Source organism: Orbicella faveolata, unplaced genomic scaffold (assembly GCF_042242905.1).
Source record: "Orbicella faveolata isolate gen_17 unplaced genomic scaffold, um_ofav_v1 contig_25, whole genome shotgun sequence".
Taxonomy (NCBI): domain Eukaryota; kingdom Metazoa; phylum Cnidaria; class Anthozoa; order Scleractinia; family Merulinidae; genus Orbicella; species Orbicella faveolata.
Genome location: NW_028301553.1, coordinates 11,836,983 through 11,859,872, shown reverse-complemented (window position 1 = coordinate 11,859,872; position 22,890 = coordinate 11,836,983). Strand labels below are relative to the sequence as shown.

The window sequence follows — 22,890 nt, the reverse complement described above, 5'->3', positions numbered from 1 at the left end:
GGTTTGAAATGACGAGGAACACTGGACACGAATATTGTCACGCCGTGTCCCTTGCTGCACTGCTGAAGAGTGAAATATTTTTCTGAAGTTTTCGAGGAAAGTAAAGAAGACACTGTTTACATTTCATCGTGAACCAGGTGAGTACGTTACTTATTTGACCTAAGTTACACGTAATCGTTTTTTTTAGATGTGTATCTGTCTGTTGGCGGGCAACGTTCGAGCTCTGCCTTGGAGACTTTGTTTGGTGATCATCCGCTCCAGCAAATAAAAAGGCAAATGAAGTAAAAATATTAAACTTTAGCTTATATTAAAGCACTCAGTGTAATGATTTGTCGCAAAACTAGGTTTTACGTAAATTGATTTATAATCCTGAGTTAATTTCTCTATAGAAAATTCTGACAGAAACGATTAGAATCATTACAGCAATAACACTTTGCTTATGATGTTTCAAAAATGGATCAGTTGTTTCTACTTGTGCCAGATGAAAGAGAGTTTTAAAGAGCAAGCTTGATTATCATTCGGTGTTTTTATGATAAGTAACGTTTCCCTTCTAGAACGTTTCACCGCAAGACTCAGCCGTTCGTTACAGGGTTCCACACTGGATGTTATTGAGGCAACAAGCATGTTAACGTTGTGAAGGAACAGATGAAAGGTATGCGCAAGAATGCTAAAACAGCATTTGCAAGTTCTGTGTATGAAAAGATCAGGAAGATGGCTAAGAAGGCAAACGTCAAGGTAAGCATCCCTCGAACTTGTGGTAGGCAGACATTAAGAAAGAACACCAACGCCAGGACACCAATCGCCTACTTTCGACGGGCAATATTTCTTTCCTTCCTTGACAACTTGTTGGAGCAAATAAATACCCGCTTAAATGGACTATCAGAAGCGGCATTCCTTGGACTGCTACTGATACCTGCCAACTTACAGCAGCTTAACGAGTCTCTGCCGTCCCCTAGCAGTGCGTCGCGGGAGCTGGAGCTGTGGAAGTGCTTCTGGTATGTTATTCCGCGTTAACGCCCTACATGGGTTACCAAGTTTATAGTGAAACTGTGATAAGCTGAAAAAAACGATTATACCTTGTCTTGAACTGTGTTAATTCTTGCTTTTATTTTTAGGAACAACGCTACCGCAAAACCTCCGATACTGCAAGAGACATTGAAAGCCTGCAGCTCAAGCCTCTACCCCAATGTCCACACAATTCTGCGCCTCCTGTTGATCACCCCAGTCACAAGTCCAACTTGTTGAACGTAGCAACTCTTCAATGTTTATAGCAGCACCATGGGAGAAGAACGTCTAAATGCACTGTTGCTGCTCTTTATTCACAAAGACATACCTTTAAATTATAATGCAGTTGTTGACGAGTACGCCAAACCAAACCAGAGAAGGATGACATTTATCAATCCACTGCAGTGATTTATTTCGATTAATACTGGATGTATAAATGAAATGCAATGACTCTGTTAACAGTTCGCCTACCACTAACACTACGATTTTGCTTTGAAAATCGTTTTTTAAAATGCTCTTTAATTGTATCTTCCGAAACGTTAACGTTACTTTACATCACGAATACTCCCACAATCATGTATCCTACATCTCCTGAAAAGTGAAGTTTTCATTCGGAGCGGGGGAGGGGAGGGGGGTGGGGGACTCGGCCCCCTCTTTCTGAATTTTCTGGATCCGCCCCTGATAATTACTGAACTAGGGTCTCGTCCGCAGCTATTATACTTTCGTAAATGCTTTCTGTCACACAAGTTTTCAGAGTGAAACATGTAAAATTTGTTCCCGTTTTAAGTGAAAATTCAATACTGCACAAGCCAAAACACGACAATGTAAGGTAAACAGGATGAAATGACTGACAGACGGCAAGACTGGTTGGAATGTTAAGAACAACAACAGGAAAAGAGAAGAGATCAGGGAGGGAACTTTAAGGGTGCGTTCCTTTGGGGTGATCTGGATCAGGATCAGTGATCCAAGATCACTCAGATCATGGTGCACCAAAGGAGAAGATGAATCCACTCTGGTTACGGATTCATCATCTCCTTTGATGTATGATTCGAGTGATCTTGAATCCCTGATCCTGATCCAGATGACCTCAAAGGAACGCGCCTTAAGTATCATTTTTGTGCGGAACCAAACTGTAAGAACAGTGTGTGGTCTTGGTTCGCGTTTCATTTGCCTTGATCATGCCCTTGTTATCCTGTTGGATGCAGATAGCAGCGATGTACAGTATGGAACAGTAGACCTTATTCGTATTCTCGGCATTGGACTGGAACTAGCTTGCAACCGAAGCTAATGCGGGGAGTCCTTTCAATGCAAATGGGATTTATCGCTTTTTATTAATATTCCTCCGCATGAGCCTCCACTGCAAGCTACGGGGGACTGCGTTTGCCCCGCTCGTGTGAGTTGCTTTTGAATCCCACTCGAGTTCATCTGATTAGCTATGCTAACGAATGCCATGATAAAATCTTACAGGTTTTATTCTCACATTCCTTATGCTCTATAATCAAATCAACGGATACACGTTTTGCCTACGAATTTCTTCTGTTGGCAACAAATTCTGCCAAGTCGTTTAAGAAGCCCACATAAACTCGTTATTTACAGGAGCTATACAAATCTATGGTAAAGTTTCCAAACTACTTATCTCTAAGAAAAAATGTCTATTTTCCTTGTTTGCTTGTTGTTTTTCTTGCGCTCACAGAAACGTCTCAGAGAAAGGCCTAAAACTGTCAATGAACTACCACGAGGGTTTCTTGTTAAAACACGTACCGATGTGGTGGTCTAATGCGATGGTTACGTACAGCGGCTTTGTTCATTTGTCAAAACGTACTCCATGTTTAATTTGTCGATCGTCGCACAGGTTAAGATCTCAAGGATTCTCTGGTTGAAGTTGAAGGAGTGTTTGTGGGGGCCCTGATGTGGCATGATCGCCGCACCGTCTCACACGTTCATAGAGTCCCTTCATTATTTTTCGCACTGTATGTATACAGCCTTGAGTGTGATGACAGGCACGTTGCTCCCAAGTCTTGATCTTGTTTTTCTGAACTGAAACAGACAAAATCAGAACCATTTAGTCGAACGAGTGAACGAGGAGTAGTCTATGAACAGGCGCCGGCTGAAAGAGTCTGACCGCGGATGGAAAGGCAGAGAAGGAACTGGGTGAGAGTGAAGTGGCCGAGGGGGGAGTTGGGTGGGGCGTCGGAGGCTCTCCCCTATCTCCTTTCTCTCTCTCTCTCTCTCTCTCTCTCTCTCTCTCTCTCTCTCTCTCTCTCTCTCTCTCTCTCTCTCTCTCTCTCTCTCTCTCTCTCTCTCTCTCCTCCTCTCTCTTCTATCCTCTTTCTTTCTGCTTTCTCTTCGCCCCATCCTCGACTAGAGAGTCTGTTCACAAGCTAGACGAGGAGTGGAACTCGAGACCTCCGAAAGAAAACCCTGCTAATAGCCTCACAGAATGTGATTCTGAAACATAATACCACCAAGCAGCTGCCTTACCAGAATGTGTTTGAAGGAGCCCTTATTATGCAGATCTTAGAGATTTCAAAGCTATCAGTGAAAATTTCTTAGCCCATCATTTCCTATGCTCCTTCGCAGCCGTTATTAGGGGGTCGTCAGGCAACGCTACTCGCGTTCCGTGATGACCCTAATCACGGCTAGGTACCTTAAAGGAGCTCAGTCACGGTATTTTGAGTTAACTTGGCCACATACAAAATTATCTTTAAATGGTAGGAAACCTGAAAATAACAGTTTAATAAGATAGAAAAACACCAAAGAGATAATTATAAACCATAAAGGAACAAGGATGGCTAAGGATGGAGAAGATTGACACGGATTGCAAACGACGAATTTGAAAATTGAGGCTAAACTTTTCAATATGCGCAAACTGTGACTGAGATCCTTTAAGAAATGCATCATTCCTCGACTGACATTTTTGACCAATGATGCCTCACCCTGAGATATCTATTAAAAATACGATGACTCACCTTCACGAATCTTTCCAAGGATTTTATAATCTTTGCCATTTTTTTTCAAAATTCCATGGAACTGGCTTTTGGTAGTATTCGTGGTCTTTATAACTTTTGCTGTCATGTTAGCGTAAATGGTGTGTATCTCCACCGTATCGTGGTCCTTGTGCTCCAGTGCGAATTGTTCCCGTACTTCGGACGCGTTCTTTTGTTGATTTCTTGGAATCTTTATATACTCGTAGACCAGCCAGTGCTTTCCTGCACTGCAAAGGTTCCTTCCGTTTGTATGATTTCCTGGGGAATCTAGTGAAAACATGTATACGTCTTAACCAACTTTACATTAGTGAATCTAATCCCTGCAAGTCGTGGATGTTGGAAGCGAGCTTACTTTTTTGGATTTTAGTTAACTAGTTTGTTCCCGCTTAAGAGGCTAAAGGTAATTCGGAAATGGACGAAAAGTTCGAAAGCGTCCCTTAGATTTTGTGCTGACTTACCTTCACACACCTTACAGCATTTTCCTTGAACATACACTGGATCTTTGCACGGGTAACTCGTTGGACATGATTTACTTCTACATTTTATTACATTGGCCTGAAACAGGAAAGGACCAAACAAAAGTAACCAGGTTTTTAAGTTCGCTTGCTCTGTAATTTTTGTTTGTTTGTTTGCTAGATTGTTTATTCGTGGGTAACGTGGTAACGTGGGTATGTTGTAGTCGCGGTAAACAGGTTACGCCCGGTTCAACTTGAAATTTCCTAACCTCGTTCCCAAGGCTTTTCCCTGTGAAATCTGGAAAAGCCCTGGAAACGAGGTTGGAAATTTCCTATCTGTCATTACTCATCTCTACACGGCACGTTTCAGGCATTGCCAATCTTAGCAGTATTTTGGACACATGCACATATGAACCGTACAAATGAATAGCTTAGCTCACAATGGGATCCTCCGTTCAGCACCCGACCGGTATCTGTGAGGTCATGGGTCCGAATCCCGTCAGGGACTCGGATTTTTTCTCTTTGTCTCAAGCTCGCAATATAAAAAAAAAACACTTGCAAATTTAGACAAAGAAATGTATGCCAAGGGGCAAAAGAATCTGTTGCAAACTTAAGAAAATATGGGACCCCAAACCCATCCGGGGGGGGGGGGAGGGCTTCGATACAAAAAGGACGGAGGTGCTCGTCGGAAATTTCGAAATGAACCCCTAAATGGTACCTTCTTTGTGGACGTGCCTTAGAAGAGTTTTCACCCGTAAGAGATACCAATTCTAAAACAACACATAATATCCTGTGATGTCGTTTTCGGCTCAGTACCCTAAAAGGTACTGTAGAAGCTCCCGCTGTGGACCTTTTGAGGCTGAACACCCTGAGACAGTACCAACCGCTTTTTTAATCCCAAAAGGTACAATGCAACGAGCACGCCTTTTTGTGAAAAGGGCGTCTACCCCGGGCCCCAAACATGCCAATTTGTACAAAGAAATGTATGGCAGGGAGAACGTGTCCTCCTGGCATATATTCGATAGGTATTTCATACGTATACATTTGGGTAGCATGCGAACGCAGACGTATTTCCGTCTGCCGTTTGTCTCCGCCGCGTGAAACAAGAACCGAGAAAACAGGATGCTCTCGCAGGCTAACGTTTGGGCTGCCTTAACTATTTTCATGCATGAGTTTTCGACAGATTCTTATGACACCTCGTATGTTTACTTATTTATTTGGCGTGATAAATCGAGTGGTGATGCTTTGTTTTAGTTTTAACGAAAGCTTCGGAAAAGTGTAACATTGGTAAAAAGGTCCATCGTTGCAATAAACAACATTAAAACTGCGTGTTATTGAGATGTAAAAAAAAGAAAATAGAGGTGTGCGTGGTGTTGGTCTGTCCTCAGACGTGTTTTCTTTGCTACAAGGTGTTTCCCTTCTTCCTTCTGCTTTTGCTTACGATCTCAACGAACTCAAGAAAAAATAGAGGGTTCGTGGAGAGACTAACGTGCTTTTCAGCTACACCATATATAAACTTACATTGCAGAAGCACGTGACGCAGTAAGAAGGTCCAAAATTACCAACGACCGGATTAAATGAAGAATTGTGAGCATACGACTTGTTATTCCACTCGCAATCTAGCTTGGGCGTCTCTGCAAATAAAATCATAGACCAACTGCAATAAACAGATAAGAAAGCATTCTTACTCCCTCCCGCCTGGCATGCTAGTTCAACGCCGGTTATACTGAAAGATACGCCAAAGGGGAGGTTGAATGAAGAACAATGGTGTGTGGACGTTCTTGTATACCCTTCTCAACTTATTCGTTGCCCAGTTACACATACGTGTATAATTAGTCTGGCCGGCGCTGAGGAAACTATCGATGCTCACCCAACCAAACAGTTTTCATGTTAAGTTTGCAACTGAGCAGAAGCTGAATGCAATCTTTCAAGCATCCAAATAGGCAGTCTCTGGAGCGCTTTTTGGAGGCAGCCAGAGCTCAAAGCACAGAGAAAGGTTAAGATAAAATCCGATGGGAGATCGAGTCATTTTGGTTTTCCGTGCCAAAAACCTAGTACAGAATAATTTGAGTATATTATAAACCTTTTTGCATTTCCTAAAAGCTAAAGGTATAAATAGTAGGCCGAAATAACACCAAGGACAGTTTCCCATGGAATCCCGAGAAAATAAATTGAAAGAATCAGTAAAATTGTGTAACCACAGGTAAAATTTCAACATCAGTTTCGTTCTACTAGTACTTTCAAGTGTTCTTATGAACTTCAACAATTGTTTTCGATACTTGATGTTGTTAGAAATAATTTCTTTTGAGAAGATATTTAAAACAGTCGTACAGAGGTTTGTTATACGATGTAGATAAACTCGGTACAAAGCTCTTGTCCACTTGTTACTCGAACTTCTGGAGGATTCCTTTTTAATTCTTATTACATCGGTGGACCCGGTGCATTGAGCACTGAGTGATTGTGGGTTTGGGGGGCAGGAGGTAAAAGAAGCCCCGATATCCTGTGCCCTGGTGCCCTGACGCCCCGGTGTCCCGGTGCCTTGATACAGTAATTAATGGATTCTCGGAGGTCATGTGTCAAAATTCACTGGTGTCCTAGGAGGCCTCTAACCCTTGTGGCTTGGATCCCTAAAGCCCTGTTGGGGAATTAGAGCTTTGAAACCAATTGCAAGATTGTGTGGTCTACACTGTTGAAATCTTTGCGTATTCTGAGCTATAAAAGAGATGCTTAATTTTTTTCAGCTGGTCCAGCGAACGCGACGAGAAAGAGTCACAACTTTTCTTTTAAAGTGCGAAAGCTGTTCGCGCGATATGAGATTTTTTCACATTACCAGAGGGTCTTGTCCAGTTTGGATTGATGAAATCTGCATTTGCCTTGTCTTGCTGGCAACTAAATTTAAAGTTCATTTGATAACTTTTCTTCGGCATCTAATACGACTGAAACTGAACCTGGAGCAAAAAGGGTTCTTTTGCACTAATTTAAACAAACTTAGTTAGGTTGAAATAGTTCAATATTCCATTCCGACAGAAGAACGCGCTACAGAGATCGTGATTTTCCAATAGAGCACGACAAAGAAAATCTGAACATACTCCGGTATACCTCATGGCGCAAGAGCAGTGGGGATTTTCCAATAGCTGCTCTGTTTTGTTTTTGTGTTCGAACAAAAGATCAGAGATTTGGTTCGTCTTGCGACAGTATTTCAGGGAATGATGTTTTGATTACGCCATTACGCTAGAGATACGCATGCGTGTAGGCCTCGCTTTGTGACGTCAAAGATGTTAGTGAAGATAGCGAACTACTCGAGTAATGTTGCAGGGCCTGTTATTTTGCAATGTCATACCTTTCTTTTCCAGTCGAATTTTGAATAAGTCTGGAATCGTGGTACGATGCTTACGGACTGTAAAGAAGTTAAGGCATCAAGTTATGGTTAAGTTTACTTTATACAAATTACTTTAGTTCATTACATAATAAGGGCAAATTAAATTAGATGCAGAATGTTAATTTTATCTATGTGCATTAGATTTAAGAGTTGTCTATGTGTGCATTGTAAATTACTAATATGTGCAGAAAGAATATATGGATATCCCAGACCATGAAATCTTCTAAAATGTGGTATTCCAAAATGTAACAACTGTTTTTTTCACAAATGCACTCTTTGGTTACTTTCCTTCCTTTAGGGAAAAAAATACATTCTTGAAACTATCTCCGGTCTGGAAGCTGAAAAATTTTTATTAAGTCTTTGTCATCTATATTTTTTTGCGATAGTACCATATTGAAAATACTCTTTTTCTTTTGTAAGAATTATTTTTATATGAATATAATTATGCCGAGAGTGGCGAAATATTACGAATATGCCAGGACTGAAATTATTAAAATTTAAGAACATTTTTTGCATATTGATTTAAAGTGAAAAACAACGAAATAACATTGTTTTGGCATGAACGCTGCATACACTTTGGGAACTTATCGATCTTTACATAAATTTACAAGACAAACGTACTATCGTCCTAGTGTACGGCTGTGATGTAAAATGGTACATGAATATTTTCAGTCTGGGCATGAAAAATAAACAAAAAAGGGTGTAGTCAGTTCTTTCAGCTAACCCAAAACAGAAATCTTTCGGCAATGTGACCGATTATCACTTGTCTTTTGTCACGAGCTCTTACCTCGTCGACTGAATCCATAGCGTATCAACATACTGATGCTATTCGCAGGACTGGAAGAAGGCTGCTCCTTCACCGACGCGGTTACCGAGTTTGCTGAAATAAATTATGGTTAACAGGGGAAGAAGCGGAGAGATTACAAGTTTAACCCAGCAGCTTAATGTATTAAGCAATTAGTTCATTAGCATAATTATAAAAAAGCGTTAGTTAATTGATTGAGAAGTTTATTAAATACTAATGATCTGTGCGAACAATGGGAGCGTATTCGGTTACCAAGATCGAACGAGTAATCAGTTGTCCAGTTATACTTCATCTTCAGATTTTCATCAAAAGTTAGGAAAGTGTACGCATATTTTCTAAACAGTATGGCGCCGAATGGAAAAGTGTTTCATCGAAAATTCGTTCGATTTCTGCGCACGAAACGAATCCATCGACTGGATAAAAGTAGCCAATGGCAGTCTGGCACTGGTTGAGTCACTGGGGCAGAATTTTATTAGTTTTCGATGTAATACCTGGGCAGGTCTCACAGCAATCTCCCGGTTTTCGTTGAGGATTAACACAGGTTATCTTGGGGCACTCTGGAAGGCTGCACTCTATTGAAGTGTTCTAAGGAATAAAATAAAGTAAGCATCATGGTTTCAATCGCAGATAACGATTTTAAAAGCGCTGCTAATAGAGAAACAGACAGAGAGACAGACAGATAGATAGATAGACAGACAGACAGACAGACAGACAGAAAGAGGGAAAATTCTGGACACTGTTGAATCTGGACACTGTTAAATCTGCCCACGCGGCTAGTCAAAATTACAAAACAAGGAAGGCGCTTTCACTGGTTATTTTGATGGCCATTTATAGCGTAATTTTAGTCGAAGTGATGGATATGTATATATCTTATTAGATGTTTTGGTGTGTAGTATCGCTGTATATTTTTACGAGTTGTGCCGTATTTTGACGAGCCCTACTCGTCAAAATACAAACAACGTCATAACATTGTCATAACATTGTCAAAGTTTACTACGGAACCACTCGTCTGGAGCTCGTGGTTCCACAGCCACTTTGAGAATGTTATGACGCAATTTACCATCAATAAGAGGACAGACGCCTAAAAAACTGACGTCAATTTGTTAATTCTCCTGTACAAATAACTGTACGATATTGCTGTATATTTGTGCTGTTATTTGGACGGTGTTCGCTGCAGTTGGACAGTAACTGAAGCTTATAACACTTTCTCCTCTGCAGAGGATTTCAAGGGGGTTATGGCAGATATGGTGCTCAGGGAACGCCGCAAAGAAGAAAGGGGAAGGTGAGCAGGCTCTTCGATTTTGATCGTCTGTCTTCCTGTCGTCCATTGAAGACCTTCTATTTTCCTCTCTGTAATCTTCCCAGGCACACACGTATGCGAATACTACAGTAAACTCTACAACAGAGAATGTTCATTGCGACGAACCGCTACGAGAAAAGTACGTCTTTTTTATGTCCCGATGTAACAAACTTAATTTGCTCCGAACTACTTAGCTTGTTTCCAGCGATGTTTGCAAATAGCGTTAGGTCTGAATTTCATACCTTGCAAGTGCAGTTGATACACATGTCGTATCTTGGAGGTCCTCTGGGATACCAGGATTCCATATGATCGTAGTATCTACCCATTGTTTGGCAGCCTATAAGAAAACGTGCAGATGGCGAAAAACAACTATCTTGGAAACTGTTACTAAAGGATAAAAAAGCTATAAAAATCAACGCTAAACAACATTCATAGATAACGAGGGTGAGTAGCATAACTGTTTTAGAAGACACTCAAAAGAATAACAGCACAAAAACTGCAATTCTGTGCACTAAAAGAAGAAAACTCGAGAAATTCGAAAATCTTGTAAATCACAGCCTAACGGCACGTGATTTACAAGCTTTTCAAGTGTTCTTCCAAAATCCCGCGTGGTTTTGTTGCGCCGGTGAGCCCATAGAAAGAGTGGTCTATGGCTTAAATAGAAAACGATAAGAGAACCAATACGATTCGTGGACTTCCACAAGAACACGACTGAGTGGCTATTAATATTCCATGGACATGTACCATGTAGATAAATTACTAACAGCGAAAGTAACGCAAAACCGAAGCGCGGAATTTTTTAATTTACTTAGGGGATCAGATTTTTAAACACAGTTTCTTAAGGAAGTTTAATCTTTTTTAAAACTGTTGGAAAACTGGTTTGTGTTCAAAGCATACTTATACATAGAGTAAATTATAAGTATCAACTTAACATACCCAATGGATTTCGCAGTGTTGGTAAACTTTCTAAAATGAAAATAAAACCAAATTTAGAAACTAATTAAGATTGAGAAATATGAGTGATAAGGGTTGAGAAGGTAATGCATGCGAAGAGGCGTTTTGCTTTCGTGATGCATTCCACGTCATTGCGTGACAAGGCTGGAGACAACAAGACTAGTATAATTATTAATCAAGCGCAAGTTTTGAAAATTGCTTGTAAGAGAGGCTGCAGACAGGATGACCTACTGCTTCATTTTACCTGCACAAACAGGACAGCATGTTCCGTCTGTATTTGTTTGATTCACACAGGAAAGGACTGGACATGTTCTGATGGCGCAGGTCACAAAACTATCCTGCATCATAAAACAATCAAAACAAGCAATTTTTACACTATGAATACGTGTGATAAAAGGTTGCTTGAAATCGTTTTACTTTTAGCTTCGACGTTTCGATATTAACTGAACGTCATTATCAGGCGAAGTGAAAAGATCAAGATAAACTGTACAAATGCTACTATTTTGTGCCGCATGAGCAGATAATGGACCTTTTTCATAAATGGCTGCCAATTTAAAATTCCTTTATATGCATTTTAAATTAGCCTCACTTACCTCGTTTGAGATTAAATATTTTTTTGAATTATCAACTTAAAAACGAAGTTAGTAAGGCTAATTTTAATACTTACTAAATAATTTATAATTGGCTGCCTTTTATGAAAAGGTCCATTTTGCGGTTGACTACTGGTTTGTATAAACATTTCAGTGTGGCTTAAATGAATGGTTATATAAAAGGCGGGAAACTGAGTGGCAGCCGCGTCCAGTTTTCTCAGCGTGAGTTGCGTGAAACACGTGAAGAAAGCCGACGAAACAGAATTTGCTTTGGAAATTTTGCTTAACGGTTTCCTCGAAAGTCGTTTGTTTCGAACAAAATTACTACAAACGCTTTGATTTAATAATGATCCGTAATAATTTCGGAGGTGAATATTCCCTGTACAAGTCAAAACAGTCGAGCAAGGATTTCAAGCTTTGGGAAGCCACAAGGATTAAATTGAAGCAAAGAACAGCATTCGTCTTCGCTTTCTCAAATGAGCTAGGATTAATCAAGCCTCTTCGAGAAAGGTAACAAGCTCAGTTACTGGTGAATATGCTAAAACTAATGAACTTATGGTGAGAACATGTTTCACTTTTGGAACGAAATTGTGTCGGTTCTTGGACATCGTAAGCTTAAATTATTTGCCGCTTTTCGTGTCGATTCAGTCGCTTTTGTTGTTATTCACTAATATGTCGGATAATTACTTGTAAGCCAAATTTTTCGTAACAAACCGGCTTGTGTATTACAGAAGAGTTAATTGTGACATTGTTATTGTTTTGACGGACAGATGCTCTGTCTTTAACTATTATTTACTGCATAAACCTGGCTAACGGTGGACATAGCGGCGAGGTAATTATGCACACTACTCATCACTCCATAAACAGGAGCATGCAAGTTAAAAACAGCGGTGGAAGTGGTTGATTTGTTGATCTATGGAAACGATTATTTCAGTTTACCCTTAACATTTTTTTCGGACAGTTGCTGCCTCGAAGATTTATGCTGAAGTAAATTGCCGAAATGCAGTACGCAAATTTTTATCGAAGAAACTGCTGTCGTGTTTTCTAAAGCGGACTTCACACGGCAAACTAAAGTTGACGAACTCGCGCTGGCAAACTCAAGTTGGTGTGTGTGAACAGCACAAATACAGTCGGCAAACACGTTGGCAAACTGTTGGCGACAAATAGAACTTGCCTCTATTCTCGCCGACTATTTCACCAACTTTTTCGTGTTGGTAAACTCGTATCGGACGTGTGAACGATTGGCAAACATGTGTTGTTGACTATCAACCAATCAAAACACGGGCTCTATTCACGTGATTTATCTGCGTGACACTTCACAAAATGGCGGACGCAATTCAAGATGAACATGAGGCCACTTTTGAATTTATCGAAGAGGTTCGCAGTTGTCCGGCTGTAAAGCGGCCTTCACACGGCAAACTAAAGTTGGCAAACTCGTGTTGGCAAACTCAAGTTGGTGCGTGTGAACAGCACAAATACAGTCGGTAAACACGTTGGCAAACTGTTGGCGACAAGTAGAACTTGCCTCTATTCTCGCCAACTTTTTCACCAACTGTTTCGTGTTGGTAAACTCTTTTCTGACGTGTGAACGATTGGCAGACATGTGTTGTTAACTGTCAGCCAATCAAAACACGCGCTCTATTCACGTGATTCATTTGCGTGACACTTCACAAAATGGCGGACGCAATTCAAGATGAACACGAGGCCACCTTTAAATTTATCGAAGAGGTTCACAATTGTCCAGCTGTGTGGGGCATTTCATTTGTAGTCTACAACGATACCGTAAAAACAAACAAAAGAAAATGGGGAAGCTAGCGGACAAACTGGGTTTCCTCCAAACCTTTATTTCTCCACTGCTTTCTGTTTCTTCTCTTCTTTTCTTCTGTTTCACTTTTGTACGTGAGTGCCACTGCACTGAGTCGGCCATGTTGCAAATTACCGTGTGTTGTGATTTGACACGAGTTTGACGTGTGAAGGTACGAGTTTGCCAACTTTTGGAAGTTTGGCAACACGAGTTTGCCAACTTAAGTTTGCCGTGTGAAGGCCGCTTAAAACTTTTGATGGCACTTGCCAAGCTTTTTTTTCGACGACATTTTTTAACATAATTTTATAAATAGTTTTCTTGATTCGAAACCCTACTGTTAGTACAGTTTATAAATTTCGCCAACCTCTTAAAATACTTAGAAACGTTTACACTTACCTGCTTTGTTGCTGGAACTGATTGTAAACAAATCTTTTTGTGGTGGTTTTCGCCCGACATAAACCGTACTTGTAAATACAACCAAGCCGAATTTTGTAGTTAACTTAGTCTTTGGTTGACTATTTACCCGGAGATTTCTGTCAGAATATAAATGGTAGGATAATTTTGGCTCGACCGATCGGAAAATTGTCGAAATAAACGGAACGTCTTGAAAGTCTTGAAAGACAGTTCAAAATTTCTAACCGAAACGCAATAATGATAATCTGACTTGTTCTTGTTTGTACAGTCCCTTGACTGTCCACCTTTAGAAATCAACATTGGCATATAGCAGTCTTTCACTTGAAGGTCACTTGTATTCTGATGATATTTTTATGTTTTGTTATACGAATGTTCAAATAACTTTATATTTTAATTACTAGACTGAAGAAAATCTAACCGTGCAGCTACACTCCATGCAGTGATTGGCAAGCGTGACATTTAGACCCGTGGTAGACACCTTCCACACTGTCCCATGACTCCGCAGGGTACCTTGGTGACTACAATTACTTTGCTGTTCGTTATGCGCGGGATTTGCTGAAAGTTAAATGAATAAGTCAAGAGTTTAAGGTGAAGTTTCCACATGTAGAGTTTTCTTGACTTGGCCTCTATCTAATGTTTGGAAAGGGGAAATCATTCCTTAAACGTTAAGCTAGCAGTTAGGAGACTACCGTTTGCAAAAGGAAACTCTGGTCTAACGATATGGTTTTAATTGTTGATTTTGTTGTCAGATGTAATTTACATGTAGTAAACTCAGAATCTTTTGTCTTTGTGCACAGTGTCGAAACAAGTTTTTCTCTATTTGCTTGATAATAAAGAAAGAATAGATAAAATTTATTCTCGTTGACCATTGATCTGTACACATCTCTGAGCACGAAGACGGTGATGGCTATATTTTGAAAAGAATTACACTGGTTATGTTACCATGCATCAAGCCATTTGTTGCAGTGAACGAAGGCAACCTCCAGATATTTGGTCACCAAGGTACAAAACACCATGTAGGTACAAAATAAACTGAATAAACTGAATAAATTTAGAATGGCTAATGATTAAGAAGATTAAGGTAGGTTAGAATCGCGACTTTTTGTCGAAGAAACTGCCGTCCTGTTTTCTAAAACTTTTGATGGCACTTGTCAAGTACTGGCACTAAACCAGCGACCGACCATTGCAATTCAGTTCTTTTTCTCAACTATAAAACGTTTACATACCATGCGATGACGGTTTTCTGCACCGTCGTCCTTCGCAGTCTATTATTGCCAAGGCGCCATCGCTTGACTGAAAACATAAAGCGATGAGAAAGATTACATTCTGTTGTCATGCACGAGTGTAGGAAAATAAAACAAATCTGAGTCCTCAAGGTAGTCGAACCCATGACCTTCACACACATCAGACGGATGCTCTAAGCCCCTTTCGGGCAAGAGACCATGATCGTGGTCTCTTGCTACGGGGAGACTTCGGGCGAGCTGGTTCATTTACTTGCATATGTTATTTAAAAGCGTGAGGTACGTATTAAAAAAAATTATTGAGTTCCCTCTATATCCAATTGGCAAGGACAAGACCCATTATCCCACAATAAGGGACAACTAAGCTGATAAGCTCGTTCAAAAGAGTGTTGTTTGGACTTTGGTTTACATCGGTTCTTTTACAACTTTGAGGCCATGTAAGATAACATGCATTTCAGGTAAACGCGTGTAACCTTTACTTTCCTGATTAGCAGTTAAACCCAATTAGCCAGACACAGCTAAAAACGTTTCGAAATGTACTGAGGAAAATTCGTTTTGTGTACTGTTTCGAGAGTAAATCGGCGTACTGCAAAATTAAAACCTCAGGGAAATAGGAAAATAAGAATTTTACGATAACTGCAGAAATTCTCGCGCGCTCATTGGCTAATTTTCATTGTAAATAAGCGGACAGAGACAGGAATTTATAATTTATGCGATGCGTCAATGATTGAGAGCGGACAATTTGACAATTCGTCAAAATTTGTTATTTGCAGTAGTTTGCGGATCCACTCGGCTGTCGCCTTGTGGATCCACAGCTACTTTAACAATGTTATGACGAAATTCATGATCAATAACAGGACAGACGCATGAAAAACTGACGTCAATTTGTTAACTTTACGAACGGACGACTTTTGCACGACAACGCTGCTGGATTGTTGAACGTCATCGATTTGTAAATTCCCTGATAAAAACTATTACAGTGTAGTTAGGTGAGGTAAACTCTATATAAACTATGTTCGAGGGCTACGTAGAGTTCCCGGTGAGTGAGAATAAAGTTCAGCAAATGAGTAATGCCGATCGTGGGAGTGCTAGATAAATTTCCTCAGGACTAATTCTCTTTACTTTCCATCTATGACAAATCGGACTGCCAATCGAGAAACGAATTTGGAAAACTTACGCCTTTGGTCGATAGAAGATTACAACTGTATTCGGAATATTGTCAACACCATTTGTTGTGCGACTGCAGTGTTCTGTCTTTCTTTTTTCCACTTTTATAGACAGCCTTGTGGTTCTGTTGGGGTGTTACTCTATCTCCTACTTATTAATATTGAACTGAACAAAATTATCATACTGTTACGATGCTGAATGCACAGTTTAGTCACACCCCATATGTAGCACTTACCAATTTGCAGATACAACGTTTGCAGCGATAGTATCCTTTCGGTAACAGAAATGGATTCCAGATCTCTCCCACGTTGTAGTTGATGTGGTTAAACGAGCACTGCGGTGGCTTGGCAGTAACAGCTGTAAACGAAAAGGAAAGAAAACTTCGTTGTAACCTTTCGGTGCTTTGGCCACTCTCATCGAGCAGTTACCAACTGGCTGCTGAAAACACGCCCCTTGCATTGTTCTCCCAACAAAAGCAACTGGTCGAAAAAACAACAATTCGGCTTTCCCGTTCTCAACCTCCACTATTCCAGTAGCTGGATTTGTTCTCGGTAATCCCAAACTCAACGCTCTGTAGCATAGCTAATCCATTGAGAAGCTTTCTGCCATTTGATAATGTTAACTTGTTGTGCCTATTTTGAAACATTCATTTGGTTTGTTTGAGTGGCATGCCTGAAAACCGTATCCTTGAGCCAATGACATACGTAGTGACGTCAGATATTCATTGTTGACGTTGTCTTCACTCAGTTCGAACAGTTACACAGTTGTAATTGTCGTTCAGGTGTTGGTTGATACAGTCAACCTTTTGCTTCCATATCCTGTTATCCTTTCAGCTCAAGGCTTACGCCTAGTCATAAGCCGTTAAGTTAGGCTTAACTTCCAAACTGGAGAATACGCAGGGGCACCCAACGACCGTTTTCTCTCGAATGCTGTTAGACGCTGTTTTAGGCTATCTGGAGTACTTTTAAAGCTCTGTGGGTTAATTTTAGGTTGCACTAAAAAAATTTTATCTGTTCGGATATTCTAGGGGAACGTGAGTATTCTCGAATTTATTAGGGCTTTTTTGTCCATTTCCCGAAAACCTTAGGTCTTAACGCCTTTCCGAAAATGATAGCTTACCTTTTTTCGGTACCCAAAACGACATTTTCAACAGTCCGAAAACAACAGACATTAAATTTCTCATATCACGAAAGTTTGAGGTGCCAATTCTCTCAAGAAAATCAGAGGGGATTAAAGGCCTTCCGAACAGATAATTTACCGGAACGATCCGTTGGGTGCCCCTGAATACGGTTAACAAATCTGCTTATACGCCCACCGTCTGGTTACTCCCTTCCGTATAACAACGTCATGCACAGTTTCTAATGATAGACTACATCACCAGAGACCCCCCACATGACTCTGACAAGAATTACAGTCCGGTAGAAGGGTTTGCATGGGCGCGTTGTATTCTAGACCAGAAAGTCAGGCGAAAAAGGAAAGATTGGTGGGCTAGGCTTTTGATCAGCTTAAATAATGTTAGAAAGCAAACACTGCTGCCGTGGGTAATGTAGAACGGATTCAAGGTGTCCAGAAAAGGGCCTAAATGTCACAAATTGCACGAGGATCTTACAAAGCCGCAGTGACAGTCTGAAAGATCCCAAATCCTTCAGAAATTTTAGGGCGGCGGTTGCGACCAGCCGATCAGAATTTTTCACAAGGAAATGTTTTACGAAGAAACTTATCTGCCGTTATCCCGGTCTTAAAGAGAAGACTTATCAGCTGACTTACTGCCAGAAATCCCCAAATTTGACAACCCGAGCCGTCCACTCAAACGAATACGATAGAACAGGAGGATATAATTATTATCCCTGGGACAATTCCAATTGTATGGCAATTGCATGCGGCTCGTGTTCCCACAGCATTTCTCGTTCTCCCAAAGTTCCACTCGTATTTCTATAACTCGATAGAAACACGGTACGTGTTTTCTATTTCGTAATTGCTGATTGTTGTTTTAATTTGTGAACGGCCGTGTTGTAATTATCAAATGCGGAGCTAATTTGGGCAATTTTCTCCTGATATCAAAAAGATGGACTAACTTAAGCTAAAACAACACAGTATGGTAAAAATAGGAAATACTTCAAATTGCGGGATTAACTTGGACTATTGACTTAAAAGGATTGTTGATCTAACCTGAAGACCAGTCTCTAAAATCAATTATCTTTAAACTTAGCAATTGGCCGTCAAATCACCTAATTCTCTAATGTTACATTGAAACTTCTAGACCGACAGTTTGCTAAATTTAGCAAATACTACATTTGTCATGAAATAACCAGTTTCACGTATTTAATCTATGAAGACTTAACGACTATTTTGTTTTGATCTCAGTGGAAACTTCTGGACAGTTTGTTAAATTTAGTAAATACTACAATTAGCAATTTGTTGTGAAATAACCAATTTCACGTATTTAATCTATCAAGTCTTGGCGACTATTCTGATCTCAGTGGGAAACTTCTAGATAAGCCACCATTGTATTTAGGGTTATATTTAGGGAGTAGTTAAAAATAAGCGATTTGTTATGAAATTGCTTAATTCGCCCAGTTTCGCAATCTGGTATAATATCTCTGGAAAATATGCAACGAATATTGCCTTGAAAAATACTGCTGCTGAAACTAACACCTGCTCCGTAATATAATTATCCGGTGAAGAATTGTCGATTACAATTTTATTGTGGTTGACCGTACTAACTTTGAACAAATTTGAAAGACTAGTTTATAGAAGGAGACACTTCACTGATACCCCATACACTCTTTTTTTTATAAGAATATTATTTCTCAGGCTGAACATAATTTTTCACTTTGTTATTGTAAGATAGTTGTGTGGCGGTATTTAGATTCGTTGGTATGCAGGTTACGTAATTATGCTAAGAAGCAAATATTTAAGCAGTTTGTGGTTAGGAGTTGTCACTCGACAGCATCTCCATTTTTGATCTCTTCATTCTGGAAATTTTTGTTTTAGTAAAATTTCCGTATTTTTGTTCAGTACATTTGTTGTATTAATAACTATCATTGGACCGCTTATGTTTATTGTAATAAACTATGTTAGGGCTGTTCATGTCTGATCAGTAAAAGAGATACCACCTCCCATAGGACTGATGTTTTCTTACTTGTACAAAGTTAGAAATTATTTTGTTTTGGTTTCACTGCAGAGTGATTAGACAACAAGCATTCTTATATTCCTGCCGATTTTAGGCTGAAAATATTCTTGTAAATATTCTTAGATTAGTGAAAGGAATACAGAGTGGACTTTGCCAACAAAACGTCAGATTATCTGTCCTATCGTGACTTTGATGACGTTGAAGCAATTTTGGAGCCAGACTGCAGGCAATAAAGCCGAAGATGACACACATAACTTCTGCAAAAATGTTATTTTCGCAGCGAACATACGGCTAGTGCCGAGTTTGCTGTTTTTAGGCTATTATTGCTGTTTACTGAGAAACAGGAGGAATTTTATACGGTTTAGTTAAAAAACATATGATTGTATGGTATTTGCAAATTTTCAATATACAAAATTTTATTCTTTTCACAAATTTCAGCCTCGATAATCCTATAATATATATTCTTTTAAACAAAAAAGAGTATAATTACGCAATGGGCGCTCTAATACCGGTATCAACTTTGTTGTTTTGGAGACAAAGATGTCGGAAAATTATGTCCATTAGGACAAACCTCTAGCTTACACAGCGCTCTTAACCATTTTGACTTTGTCTTACTGGGAACCTTCAACGGATCCGACATTCGCCGGTTCGTTTTTTGCTCTTCGTCTAAAGAAAATTAATAATCAATACAAGCCTTGTGCATACGATGGATGTATATGTGCTAGACAGTGTTGGATTTCGGCGAAAATTAATGCGATAGTTTTGTCTGTCCGGAAGGGCGGTTGTAAAACAGTCCATGTTTTCATGTTTAGTTCAAGCAGAATCCTGCCTTACTCAAGTTTACAGAGTGCGACAATTGACTTTAACTGAGAGCCGATAAAATAAAATGGTGAAATGTTGATTGACTGTGTTAACAAAGAATAGTAGCTGATGAATGCGTCAGAACGATTACTGACGACTTATTCAAGTAGCACAGACCCTGTTGAAAATAATCGTTTCTTTCTTATACACCTTCCTCTTATTTAGGCTTTACAAGCAAACTAAGCGAAAGAAAAGAACTTGCAAAATGTACGATAGGTAATCACAAACTAAGGATTGAATCTGGTAGAGATGATCAAATTCCAAGGGTTAACAGACTCTGCCCTATTTGTGAATATAATCAAATTGAAGATGAATCTCACTTATGTCTTATACATTGCCTCTAAAAGATGAATAAAAAAAGATGAAAAATAGAGAATATCGTTCCGACTTTTAAACAATTATCTTCGTTACAAGCTACCGACAAACTCATGACTTCTACAAATCATTACGTTAATATTTAATTAGCAAAATTCATTTCATCTTGTTTTGATCTGCGCAATACTGTCAATACTCCTTCTTTCAATTCAAACCGATGTAACTTGATTGCTATAACTATCATAACTTTATCATATGTTCACGATAATCATTAGAGTTTTTCCGTACAATAACCGTACAGATGCAAATGTACCCATTCTGACATGAGACATGTAAATTCCCCGCCCGTTCGATTATAAGGCCTGTTGCTAAATGTCAAAACCTTCAAAGAGCTCACCTTAAATTATGGCGCATCGAGTAACAGTAGCAGACTAAAAAATAGAAATTATTGAACACAATAATTGTTTTCAGCGTTTTATCGACACTCGTAAACGAGTAAACGAGTGACGATAGTTTTAGACATTTAAAGGATTATAATTACGTGTCGGGAATATGGTGTCAGGGACGATGGCTTTTATCAGTCGTCGTAGAATTTTGAACATTTCTTGCTGAACGCCATATTTCTTTATTCCAAGAACTGTAGCGAAGAAGAAACAGTCTCGACAAAGCTATCATGTAAATTAACAGCGTTGTATCTAGCCGGCGATTTACGATCGTTAGTCTTGTTACGACGATTTTGTGAAGGTCTTCTATATCTGAGAAGCAACAATGTGCTTTTAAAATTTATCTGGTTTCATAAGGTATTTGCGAAGGTAGCGAGGTAGCGGTTCTTTCTTGAAAGAGAAACAATAGCCATCTCATTGACATGCCTAAGGTCGTGAAATGCATATTTACATTTGTAAGGTTCTTTTTGCGGAAAAGCTCTATCAATGTTTTAGTTTTAGTTTACAAAAGCTTTTGCAACACTCAGTATGTATTTATGGTCATACAAATAAAGCTAGTTGTTATTCAATGTTGCTGTTACCCGACAATTTTCCTTACAGCATGATATCTTTGAACGTTCTAACTCTTGTAGACCAGGTTTAAGGGCAGTCTGGATTCAGATATGTGAAGTAGAATGAATGTAGATCGACCTAACAGCTTCAGTTAGTCTGTCAGCCAATAAACCAATAACTGACCTGGTGACGTCGGTTGAGGGGGATCCACTTTGCTTTCACAAGATCTGGCAAAAATTGCGATCCCAAGGATAGCTATGCTAAAAGAGAAAAAAAAAAACAATGTTTGTTCAGCTTAGTCAAGGGTACAGTTGATACAAGCCTTGCATCACAAATTGATGTTAGACACTTAAGTAGAAAACACAGGCTGCGTGTTTAAGTGACTTACTAATCTGTCGCCCTCATCTCAAGAGATGGAAATGATTGTTGCAAGCAATTGCGAACACTTCTGACTAGATATGTGTGCTACTAATCTCATTCTATTTATGTCGGGAGTGACCTCATTATGCCCTCTTCTGGGAGAGATTGGTGAGTAAAATGGTCACATGATGTCTTCGTGTTGAAACTTCCAATCTATGAAGACTGTGGTTCCGAATGAACACGAGTGACCCTAGTTTGGCTGATTGCTCAGGCAATGGCTCAGTGAAAACTATACGGCACTAATTGATGCATATCGCTCGGGTTTTGTTTCTGAACGAAAGAGACGTTTTAGAAAAAACAAAAAAAAAAAACAAACCAACCAACAAACAAAAAACAAACAAACAAGACTGTTACGACCAATCGGGCTCTACAAGAAAGAAACGACACCTTGTCTGGCTAAGTATGTGAGCAAGGATCACCCACGTAGATTCAGGTTTCGTATTTGTTCCTGTGACAACGCCTGCTTCAGTTCGAACAGCTCAAGTACTTAGGGTATTTATCATCATCAAACTCGTAAAAATGACAAGAGCCAAAACGGAACACAGGGTATCCAATTTGGATTTCGTGTTGAGACGGAGAACATGGTGTAAAAGAGCCATATGAAAATCGATTTGCACTTTTGGCTTGTTTACAAACTGAATGGTTTTGGGTTAATTACATTATGACATTATGGCAAGAAACAAATAAACAGAATCAAAATCATACGCAGCGCTTTGTCGCAAGAAAGCCAACTACTGTTCGCCCACTTGAATGATGCTTTCTTTGACTTCCCTGTCTGCGGCTGTTTTATTTTGTTAGGTATCAGCTGAAATCAATCTACGGCAAAGGGTCCTTTTCAAGGATTAAATCATCGAAATTTACATTGGCATGACTGATGAGATTTTGTTGATGGTTTATTCAAGGCGACCATAAATTTTATTTGAAATTAAAATTACTGGCACGCAATAACTCGTTTACCAAATGGCACTTAACAACAGAGAGTATTCAAGATAGTACTCAAGATACTTCGTTACCAAATCATTTGGGCCCTGAAGTAGTTCTGCCACGACGAGTCAGTATTGCTCC

The 22,890-nt window shown here is 39.6% G+C and overlaps 1 protein-coding gene and 1 long non-coding RNA gene across 7 annotated transcripts in view; one reads left to right on the top strand and one right to left on the bottom strand.

Moving 5' to 3' along the window:
* Positions 1-2,459: 2,459 nt before the first annotated feature.
* Positions 2,460-22,890, bottom strand: part of LOC110041074 (chordin-like protein 1) — a 51,597-nt gene continuing 31,166 nt past the window's right edge. For 4 of the 6 annotated variants that reach the window (XM_089294927.1, XM_089294926.1, XM_089294928.1 and 1 more), the window contains 14 exons: positions 21,589-21,665; positions 16,337-16,458; positions 14,920-14,986; positions 14,112-14,248; positions 11,130-11,223; positions 10,868-10,897; positions 10,174-10,268; positions 9,123-9,216; positions 8,614-8,706; positions 7,788-7,844; positions 5,969-6,081; positions 4,451-4,547; positions 3,975-4,259; positions 2,460-3,042 (listed from right to left, as the gene is read on the bottom strand). In XM_089294927.1, the coding sequence (XP_089151053.1) occupies positions 2,867-3,042; positions 3,975-4,259; positions 4,451-4,547; positions 5,969-6,081; positions 7,788-7,844; positions 8,614-8,706; positions 9,123-9,216; positions 10,174-10,268; positions 10,868-10,897; positions 11,130-11,223; positions 14,112-14,248; positions 14,920-14,986; positions 16,337-16,458; positions 21,589-21,665 (1,537 nt within the window). In that variant the 3' untranslated portion in view covers positions 2,460-2,866. Of the gene's footprint in view, positions 3,043-3,974; positions 4,260-4,450; positions 4,548-5,968; positions 6,082-7,787; positions 7,845-8,613; positions 8,707-9,122; positions 9,217-10,173; positions 10,269-10,867; positions 10,898-11,129; positions 11,224-14,111; positions 14,249-14,919; positions 14,987-16,336; positions 16,459-21,588; positions 21,666-21,793; positions 22,157-22,890 lie in introns of those variants that run through there. The other 2 variants (XM_089294930.1, XM_020746344.2) reach the window with 2 other exon arrangements.
* On the top strand, positions 11,681-14,548 carry LOC149108964 (uncharacterized). Its single transcript, XR_016208842.1, has 2 exons — positions 11,681-11,985; positions 14,095-14,548. It is a non-coding gene; the product is annotated as an uncharacterized LOC149108964 (long non-coding RNA).